Source organism: Lytechinus variegatus, chromosome 10, assembly GCF_018143015.1.
Source record: "Lytechinus variegatus isolate NC3 chromosome 10, Lvar_3.0, whole genome shotgun sequence".
NCBI lineage: Eukaryota > Metazoa > Echinodermata > Echinoidea > Temnopleuroida > Toxopneustidae > Lytechinus > Lytechinus variegatus.
The window spans coordinates 19,438,828-19,450,114 of record NC_054749.1 but is presented as its reverse complement, the minus strand read 5'-3'; the positions used below and the strand labels follow the sequence as shown (position 1 = coordinate 19,450,114).

Genomic DNA, 11,287 nt, shown 5'->3' with positions numbered 1-11,287 from the left:
CTTGTGTGTCGAATCTTTCATTTCCCCCATATATTAGTGTAAAAAAGCATCTAGACGAATTCTGTATGATAGTTGACCTATTCCAATTCGCACACCTATCATGCCTACGTGGAATATCTTCTTGAACATGCTGTAGGATAGGGTGGTCCCTGAAATCTTGATTCGCTCATTTTATAATTTGTTTAATTGCCTCGAATGCCCATAATATTCGGTCTATCCGAGTTTTCCTGACTGTTTTCTGTTGATTTAAACAGTGGGGACAAAAGGGCGGTTCAGAATCATCAGAACAAAAGCAAATGAAACCTAATGATTAAATTTGTTATAACTTTAATCAATATTATACATGTATGGACCTCAAACTGTACCTTCACCGGGTAACTTTACCTCCTCTCCCCTCCCTTCCTCGGAATGATTTATTTGAAAACTGCAGCAACGTGTGTTGCATATTACTACAAGAATTGAATAATTCTTGGTTATTCGATTTGAAGAAAAAAAATCTAGCTTATAAAGGATAACCCTATATTAATTTTGTTAAATGCACTTCGTAGTATTGAAAGGCATGGTATCATATAATTTGCAAGGTTAGTTGGGTAAAGGGATGAACTTTATGTATAATCAAGTACTGGGAAATCATCAATCACACATCTTGAAAGGGATAATCTTTGTATAGGGTTTCGGCTAAAGTAACTGATACAGATAACAACAGGCCACCGACAATAGACGCCATTTTGGAGTCGACGATTGAAGAAACACCCTTGCTATTGACATGCCGGTTACACCTGTGTTCTGAGCAGCACTGAACGCATCGGCGATGTGGCGGATGAGACGTCTCACAAGCCATGTCATCAACTTCCGTGTTGGGACAGCTTCCAGAAAAGCACATCCTTGATATATTGACAAGGTTGGTACCGAATCCTTGATCATACCGTACGGTCTGTTAGAAAAAAATAGCAGAAATTGTCACGGAGCTTTAGATAGCAGGAAGGAAAGCGTATAGCTTAGGCATTTGGGAGTTATCGCATTTACTACGAATTGAGACACTCTCTACAACACATCGATTCCTTTGAAAATGTAAGTCGAATCACAATGAAGAGCTGAGCTGAGTTGGTAGACAGGTACATCAGATCATTCAAATATTTGCACCGTACGAACAATTGCAAATATGTCGTTGTCCAGAGTCAAGAGATAGCGATGCTTTTCCCGAGGTCCACCAAATTTCGACAAAAGCCTTTAAGCTCTTCACTGTGGTTTGACTTGCATTTTCAAAGGAATTCGTGCGTTGTAGAGAGTTTCTCCATAAATACGAAAAGTCCGGTATATGAATCGGATGACGGGAGCTTCAAATGAATTTTGATCTGCGCTAGCTAGCTCAGTCTCGACTGTGCTCAGGTCTGAGCATGCGCAGAACGATTTTCGTCTGAATCTTCATCTTTTTAGATCTGAAGATTTCACTATATATTATTGATGTCATAGCTAATGAATAAGTCACGAAATGAATATAATAAAGGTCACATAAATTTGTCATAACGGTACAAAGCAGGAATACTAATACAGTGTCGTTGGGCATACTTCAAGCCCCTAGTTAGCGGGTTAGAAATTGCAATTTATCACGCACACTGACCTAATTGACATCTTTGTCATCACACGATACCTTTTCATCAGACAATTCGCATAGCTTTTCCTTCATTAGGCCTATTCTTGTGTACAAAATCATAAAAGTCTTATTGCATATTGCAAGAGAAATATAAATGAGGGGATGAGGGGGATTGAAAATACTTTAACATGTTTAATAAGGAAGGTTTGATAATGCGAACAGATCACCGTGCCATCTTTCTTGTTTTGATTTTTTTTGATAAATTAGATCAAATTTATGTCAAATCATTTTTTTTTTAATATTAGTACCGCTGATCTTGGCTGCAAACAACTCACCCCGCACATTTCACCAACAGCACAGGTGACGACAGGCGACGTGTCGTTCTGCATGTCGTAGCATACGGATGTCATCGATGTGGTCTGACATGAGAAACAAGCTAGCGCCATCTACGGATTGGAAATAGCAAAAACAAAACTTTTGTCAATTAGATTGAAATTTGCTGACCTATAATCGCAAGATAGATAGATGGATGGATGGATGGAAGGATGGCAAGACAGAGATGATAATCATGATCATAACCATGATTGTTATCATCACAAATACCACCAAAATCTTCACCACCATCATCGTCATCATCTGTCGTCATCACAATCATTATCGTCATCACGATAATCCTTGCCATCATCATCATTATTATCATCATCATCACCACCATCATCATCATCATCATCATCTTCATCATTATCATCATCATCATAATCATCATTGCCATCATCATCATCATAATCATCATTGCCATCATCATCATCATTATAATCATCACCACCACTACCACCTTCATCATCATCGTTATCATTATCCCCATCATCCTCTTCATCATCATCATCATCAATCATTTATCAGAATGAAGTCTTACCGCAGGTGATGTATGATGAATTCTGGGAGTCGACGTCATGCCCATTGCTGACATACTAGAATGCCCATGCTGGTCTTGGTGAGTCATATTATCCATGTTCATCATAATTGTCACACTTTCTGAAAAGTAAATAGTATGTTTTAAAAGGGAAAATGAGTGAACTAAGAGATAAATTTTGATTAGAAGCTCAAATCAAAATGACCCTTAAAGTATTACCTAGTCAAAAAGATTAATAGTAAAAAACTCATTTATCGTAATTTTATTGTGGTTGCATTTTCACTTGCGTCTTTGATAAGTAAATAAGTATGTAATGCTTGGGAAGTTTACCAAACATGCGCTGAGCTTTTGAAGAACCACATTTGCCGAATTATGATGTACGTGTCCGCCTCACACAATTTGCTAAGCTGCACCTGTTTGCGTATGACGTCACAATTAAAACATAAAATAATCACCCCCTCCCCTTATTTCATCTTTGTAAATTATTCCATTCAAACGTGTTAAGAACATCTCACAACCGAATTTCGGAAAGAGAATATGAAGACGGAATATTATCAGTATTCTCAGTGCGTCCCACAAAAGCCGAAACCGAGATTTAGCGATGATTTATCATAACTTAATCATAAATAATATAGACATATGACCTACCAGTGTAAAGCTTAGAAACTCCTCTTTCATCTGAAATTACTTAGATCATTCCTTATTCACGCATGAGTGAGCAAAAACAATTTGAACTCATTTTGAACTAATTTGGCGGGTGGTATCTGAATTTCAAAAAGAAAACCACATGCCTAAAAGGTTCATCGCAGAAAATGGTCAAGAAGTAAAAAAGTTCTGTTCCCTTGCAACAATGCTTGAATTTCCATAATTTCATTAAATAAACGTGTTTCACCTTTTCCCACATACGCTATCGCACGGCTAACAAAATACTTAATTCATGGCTGATCGTCAACAAAGTGAGTCTGAACGCTAGCCTGTAAAATCTCTTCATTTGATTAAATTATCTAAATTCAGGCCTTATTTCAAATAACCAGAACTTTGTTATTTCTTGATCATTTTCTGTAATTAGGGAATCATATTAAAAAGCAAATATTAAACTTTTTTTAAATGTGTTTTTCTTATTGAAACCCAGATACAGCCCGCCAAGTGACTTTTGCGTATCCCCTCTTCAAATTATTTTTGCTCATTCATGCATGAATGAGAAATAATCTAAATAATTTAAGATGAAAGGGGAGATTCTAAGCTTTACAATGGTAGGTCATTTGTCTATTATATTTGAGATTGTTACGATAAATAGATAAATCTCGGTTTCATTTTTGTGGGACGCACTGTACAGTAAAATATGAATACTCTGAAACATTATTATTTTCCTTTCGATATCGATTTTCGTCTTAGAAATATTACTTTTTTTTGTTGACTCGCTTTGCTCGCTTGCGACTATTTAGATTATTTTATGTCGCTATTTACTCTCCTTTAATTTGATCAAATCATTTATTTGTATGTTCACATCATGCGTCGTATTTTGGGTTGGCTGAGAATTTGAGGATTGGTTTTAAAATCCGACATGTCCATTGTATGGGATAACAAAGGGCTGGTCCGTCACTGGCCAACGGACGAAAACTAGTTGAAGGTGATGCTCAATTTATTTATTTTCTCACCAATATAAAATACAATATACAATATGTACAAGAATGAAAATTATATGTAAAGGAGAAAAAAGGAAAACTACTGAAAAGTTCATACTCATAACGGATATAGCGGACAAGCAAAATTTCGGGGTGCTCCATTCGTTTTCATCCGCTCCAGACAGTGGGCAAAATAGGCGAACAATGAAATCATATAGTAGTCTGGATGATCGGTGCAAAATATAGCAAGAATTGTTCAGATTATGGTACAAGCATGAAATTTGGCTGACAGGTAGAGTAAACAGTGCTGAACATTTTTAGCAGAGGGTGCCAACCTGATCTCTCTTCGTATAGCAACAGTTGCTAGGTAACATATTTACCTTAGCAACCACCATTTTGGGGGTGTTATCTTCATCTAAAAAACAGCATTTTTACTTCTAAGCGCCAAATTTACTATCACATATCAAGCAACGTTCCCATCGTGTACAGCAACAGTTGCTAAGCAACACATTTTCCATAGCAACTATAGATAATATTCCTGAATACCACATCTGGTAATAATATTTGAATGAAAATTGTTAGAAAACTGGTCAAAGTATGAAACCTAGGAGTAAAAACTATCTAATAAGCCTGAAAACATCAAAAGCAGTCCAAATAATCCTAATATCTGCATAATAATCGTATCTAGGTAATAAACCTACTTTTGATCTACAGGATGTGATATATCTTCATACTTTTTACTCATACATGACAAATCTAACACACCAACAAAAGTCATCACCGGGTCATTGAAAGTTCTTACTAATAATTATTAGCATCTCGCCTGTTATGAAAATGTGACAGGGTATTGTCATGATTGTAGTGGATGTACATGGAACACTGGGAAAGACACTTAAATTTTAGGGGAAGCTAAAATTTGATTGATAATTAGACTAATCGCTCCCAAATGACAAAGCTTCATTGGGAAGCAATGGCGATTAATGCCCCCACACACTTACTTGTCAGTAAAGTTTTGATATTATTTTCTGACTTGAATAGCATGTACAGTAGACCTGAAACAGCCTCAAGCATCATTGACTGTATGTTCACTGTATAGCATGGACAGTAGACATGAAACAGCTTCAAGCATCGACTGTACATGTACCACTTGTGAATATGTCACGAAGCAGTACATTTGTCGATTATACAACAATATCTTTTAAAAGAAATTCCTATCTCTGTAATTGACACTAATCATTAACGCTGCATCCTACAAATCATGAAGATGAAGCAGTAAAATGCAAGATATTGTATGTTGTACCAGGTCATCAAAAAGTATGGATGGAAAATGGGAAGCAATGCGAAGGTGTTCGTACAGAGCTCTGCAACCTGCTTAAAATGACTTCTTTCATCATTCTTGCCCATTATATTTGAGCATCTTAAAAAAAACACTAATTATTCTAATTTCAAGTTTACTAGAAGCAATTGCCACTGTATGTATCTCTTTTATTTAATCATAATACTGGGCACTTGATTCATTTATATAATTTACATGATATTTTGCAATAGTTTCTAGATGATGAAGAAAATAAGTGATTTATATTTACACTGTAAGTTTTAAAAAACTTGGGACTATGGGTACAATTCTAGCAAATTAATCGAACGTACATTTTATGTGTCGCACATGCCTTTTCAAAGTAGGGCATATATTTATTTCAAAATTTAAGTTAAGACTATGGGTTAATCATAAATACGGGAAAACAAGACTACTGTGAAGCATGCAGTATGCTCGACAAAGAATATCAGAGGCAACAGAGAAATACATCAAGAAAGTTACAGTCATCATCCTCTTCGATGGATGATGTTCATTGATGTTCATCAATCAAAATGTAAGAAACGTTTCTCTCCATAAGGAAATTATATTGCGAGGCAAGGTGGTAATTTCCATCTGCGTTGGACATGCCTCCAAGTATTGGAGGTATATGGAAGGAAGAAGAATCATATCAGAACTTAAAGCTACTGTTTTGTGGCCGAGTATGGATCGCATCCAGCCAACCTGATATCACAAGTGCTTCACATACGTAGGTGAGAAAGTCAGTTGCGCATAGATCTATCAAGTCATGATCAATCTTGAAGCTGCAGAATCCTGGCCAAAATACCTGCAATTGGAACTAACAGGTCAAATCAACTTCTGCACAAGCTTTCAAGTCATGGATCCTGGAGCTGCAGGATTAATCCAGGTCAAAACACCTGGAAACAGAACGGACAGGTCCAAATCAACTTCTGCAGGATCGAGTCATGATAGACCAATCACATAACTGCATGGATCCAGGCCAACATGCCTAGAAACAGAACTGACAGGTCCAAATCAACTCTAGCAAGATCTTTCACGTCATGATAGATCCCAGAGCTACATTACCAATCCAGGTCAAAACACTTGGAATAGGAATTGACAGGTCTAAGCCAACCTCTGCAGAAGTCACAATTGAGTATGTAGCTGCAGGATCCAGACCGACATGCCTGGAAACGGAACTGAATGGTTTAAATTGAATCTAACAGATCTTTCAAGTGATGCTATGTCCTGGAGCTGCAGGATTGATCCATTGGTCAAGACACCTAGAAAAATAACGGACAAGTCCAAATCAACTTCTGCACAAGCTTTCAAATCATGATAGATCCCAGAGCTGCAGGATTGAGGCCAGAACGCCTGAAAACAGAACTAGCTGGTCCAAATAAACAGTTGCAAAATTTTTCACGTGATGACAAATCCTAGAGCTGCAGGAATGTTCCATGTCAAAACACCTGGAAAAGAACGGACGGGTCCAAATCCACTTCAGCAGGATCAAGTCATTTAGCTACAGAATCCATGCCAGCATGCCTATATATATAGAAAGGGAACTGACGGGTCCAAATCAACTCTAGCAAGATCTGTCACGTCATGATAGATCGTGCATGGAGCTGCAGGGTTGCATGTTCCCGGTCAAAACACCAGGAATCGGACCTAACAGGTCCAAATCAACTTCTGCAGAAGTCATGATAGATAATGTAGCTGCAGGAAGCAGGACAACAGGCAAGGAATGGAACTGAATGGTCCCAATCGATTCTAACAGATCTTTCACGTCATGTTATCCCTCAGCTGCGCAGGATTGATCTAAGTTAAAATCGCCTGGTCAAAATCAACTCTTGCCCGTTGCATCCGGTTTGGGAACGGCATGGAGAACTAATATGATCTTCATCACAGGCTACGGAATGGAGTGGGTAAACCAAGGCAAAGTGTGTTGGCTTTCAAGTCACCGAATAGTTAGCAAGGGATAAAGTGGTATCCAAGCACTCAATTGAAAATTAACTTCTGGCAAGTTTTAGCAAGTGTTTGAAATAATTCTAAGCTTAGTTGACTCAATCAATTCTTGGTGGACATTCTTTAGTCTCTCCAAGATCAGAGATATTTAGGTTGTTAGTACCCATGACCTCCTGGAGAGTTCTTGTACAAGAGTGACCTTTTGCTAAACGTTGATATTGTGGAATTATTTCCTAGGGTCGATCTTTTACATAATGTTAAAGTTAATCCAGAATAAATATGATTTCCAAATGGATAAATATGGGTGAGGTTCTTTCAGCAGTGGATATTATTATACCATTAATATGGAGCCCATAGACATCGTCTTTTGAAATAAGAACCGTATCATGAGGTAGTTTAATTTCTGCAAGTTTTACTTTTAAGCTTCTATTAGTACCTCTATGACAGGGGTTCTTAAACTGCGGGCCGGATCCGGCCCTTGGAGCTTCTCAATCCGGCCCGCGATACTCTTCTGGGTTTTTTTAAAAAAAAATTTAAGTCACAATATGAAACATAGCTCTATATCATTACAATGTGTATCCATGTTAGACCTAACCATAATAAAAGTAATGACAGTCAAAACATATGAAACTGTTATAAATTTGTTGGATTAAATGCTCCCAAAATAAGAGCAAGATTGCACAAGAGAGCACCTAGGACCCCGACCGGAAGGGTCTTTGCACTTCGAGCACATTTTTTTTTCTAAGTATCCGTTTCACCCTGGCCCTTTCAGGTTTACTTGGAGTATAATCTGGCCCTTCAAAGAAAAAGTTTGAGAACCCCTGCTCTATGATGTACACACACCAATAATCTTACCTTACGGCCTTTAACCATTGGTTGCTACAGAAAACATATTACTTAGCAACTGGTACTTCGCATGGGCTTGTATACATGGTTGTTCGTGCGTTGTTGTGATTAATTTATTAATGCGCTAAAATAAAAGATACGATTCATAGAAATTATAATCATAAAAATGATACCCTATAATAATTGGTTACCGTGGAAAATGTTACTTAGCAACAGTTGCTATGGTGCTCATTTTGTCTACCTATTGAAACATTCATCACAAGAGGAATCCATGAGCCAGATATAATTTCTGAGCTATTCTGAGTAAATCATAATGATCTGAACTAAGATAAAGAATTCGTTGCTATGGAAGAGGGTCACCTAGCAACCTTTGTTATGAATAAATGGATCAAAACTATTGTGATACACAGGAACATGCTTTAGATCAAAATTTGTATGACATATCGCCAGTGAAAATGTAACTCAAGCCCAATTAAGCTCAGTTACTAAGGTAAATATGTTACCTAGCAACCGTTGCTATGTTTGGTGAACTCACGTTGGCACCCCCTGCTAGAATAACTTAGTCTACCTTTGTGCCGATTTTCATGCTTGTACCATTTTCTGAACATTTTTTCACCAATCACCTAGACTATAGTGGACGGATGCTCGTTGGACTCGTATAAAGAGCGTATGAAACACGTATATGCAAAGAGTAGGCCTACACAGCGGATACATAAGGATGGCAAGATTCTTTTCCGTTTTACATCCTCTCTACATTCGTAAGTGCAGTGGGACCGAGCCTTAAGAGGAGACTTCTTGACTGGCTTTTTTAGTCATGTAAAGTGTGCCCTGTAGAAAGCGCATATATGGCTGACACACACCCACACACACTCACCCACACACACACCCTCTCACGCGCACCTTCTCTCTACTAATTACCATTCATGATATGGGCTCCCGGTTCTTCGGTCATTGTTCCTGTGGTCATCTCCATGGCCATCGATGGCGACATAGTCGTATTTGATGTATCATTTATTCTCTCATCCGTTGTCATACTATGCATCATTGTGCTCATCATCTCATCCCTCGCCATCGTATGATGCACATTAACGGCAGTAATTCCAGACAAGGTGTGGTCATCATCGTCGGTCTCCTCGGTTGCTGTCATTGTTGTCATCGTCATCATAGGATCCCTGTCGCTCGTCATTTCTTCTGTCGACATCGTGTGCTGATCGTCGGCGGTCATCATCATTGTCGCCATCGTGTTTTCGTCACCGTGCATCATTTCTGATGTCATCATCGGGTGTTGCCCATCCGTAGCCATCATGTCTGATGTCATCTCCGTCATCGAATCCATCATCATGTGGTCACTACCAGTGGACATCGTATCTGTCGCCATCGTTGAACTCTCATGGGCTAGGAATATAAAGTTGGTTCAACTTTTCAATCAAATTATTTTTCGGAATTACGTGGGCCCTATTCTATTGATTTTGTTTTTCTATTCTTTATTTATTTATTTATTCATTTATTTATTTACTAATTTATTCATTCATTCATTTATTCAATTATTTTTTCATCTATGTATTTATTTTTATTTTTTTGGTGGGGGGGGTCATATCATCATGCAAAAAATTCTATATGTAATCATCTTAATATCTCCTTTTTCCTCATCAACGTGACATCGGGAAGATTCTTATATTTCAATTAAATATCCATAAGTCGCTTCATACGCCAAGAGGCCTTAAACTATATCTAGGATATCTTTAAAAGGGGTAGCCTACTCCAGGATGAAGATAATATTATTTGAACAGAGAAGGAAAATCTGAAAAACAGAACACTGAAAATTCCTCAAAATCGGACAAGAAATAATAAAGTTATGGCATTTTAAGGTATATTTCGGATAAACAGTATTCACGCCCTCGTGAATTTGCAACTAGCAAGCCGTATTCCCACTTGTTCTTTTGTATTTCATCGTATGAAATTATATTAATTCTAATTATGTCGACAAAGAATAAAACAGGGAGTGATAAGTGATTTAATGCGATTTACACCGTTTTCACAAAAGAAAGCTAATTTTGAAAGTAAAAACAATCATTACTTGTTATCAGAGATTTTGGTGAAAATGTCACCGTTTTGCTCGTAGAATTTTACTCTTAATTCAGATACATACCTATTTTCATCCCGGATTAATCGACAAAAATGCTTCCCTCTCAATCGAAAACATACACAGGAAGAGGAATATCAATATGATAAATTGAACAAAGAGAAATCGTACGACAGCAAGCTCTACAACATACTGTATGATATTAGATTACGTTAATGCAATTATGTTGTAGTTACTTACTTTGTTGAGCGGTGCAGCTCCTTGGTTCCAGAGAAAGGAAGGTAAATAGGACTATATACAGACAGAAAGAAATATTTTTTATGTTTACATAAAATATAAAGAGAGAAAGGGGGGAGAGGGAAGAAGGAGAAGAAGAAGAAGGAGGAGAAGAAGAAGAAGAAACATAAAAGAGAGATATTAGGGGAGCAGAGGAGGTGCTAATAAACTTAAACAAAACTATTGATGATTGTGTACTAGTATACAAATAGCGAATAGGCATGAGTGCGATGGTGCGAGATTTCGCATGAGGTGAAAGAAAGATGTTCTATTCAACGAGGCGTTAGCCGAGTTGAATAGACTGTTTCTTTCTTTCACCGAATACGAAATCTCGCACCATTGCACGAATAAGAATATTCGCTATTTGTGTTGTACAACGCCTCGGAATCTAGCGAAAATATAAAAAACAAGTTTTTCCCTCCAGTAATCTAAGAAAAGGGAGCAAAAATATTGAAAGCGAAAAGCAAAATCCCACAAGCGCACGTGATCTTGGACAGCATTGCGCATTTAGCAAATGGGCTGTACGCGCATTGTCACCTTATTCAATGAAATTGCATTGTGACGTCACCTCCTAAAGCCGTGCAATGGTACATTTTTGACGGTACATTTTGGATGGTACGTCTTGTGTGCAACGGTACGAATGTGTGACATTCAGCCTCCCATTTGATCGCGT

At 37.6% G+C, this 11,287-nt stretch overlaps 1 protein-coding gene across 2 annotated transcripts in view; it reads right to left on the bottom strand.

Annotated features, from left to right (window-relative positions):
• Positions 1-592: 592 nt before the first annotated feature.
• Positions 593-11,287, bottom strand: part of LOC121422947 — a 12,864-nt gene continuing 2,169 nt past the window's right edge. For both annotated transcript variants that reach the window (XM_041618189.1, XM_041618188.1), the window contains 5 exons: positions 10,579-10,629; positions 9,174-9,650; positions 2,511-2,629; positions 1,930-2,040; positions 593-934 (listed from right to left, as the gene is read on the bottom strand). In XM_041618189.1, coding sequence (XP_041474123.1) covers positions 638-934; positions 1,930-2,040; positions 2,511-2,629; positions 9,174-9,650; positions 10,579-10,629 — 1,055 coding nt within the window. In that variant the 3' untranslated portion in view covers positions 593-637. The remainder of the gene's footprint in view (positions 935-1,929; positions 2,041-2,510; positions 2,630-9,173; positions 9,651-10,578; positions 10,630-11,287) is intronic.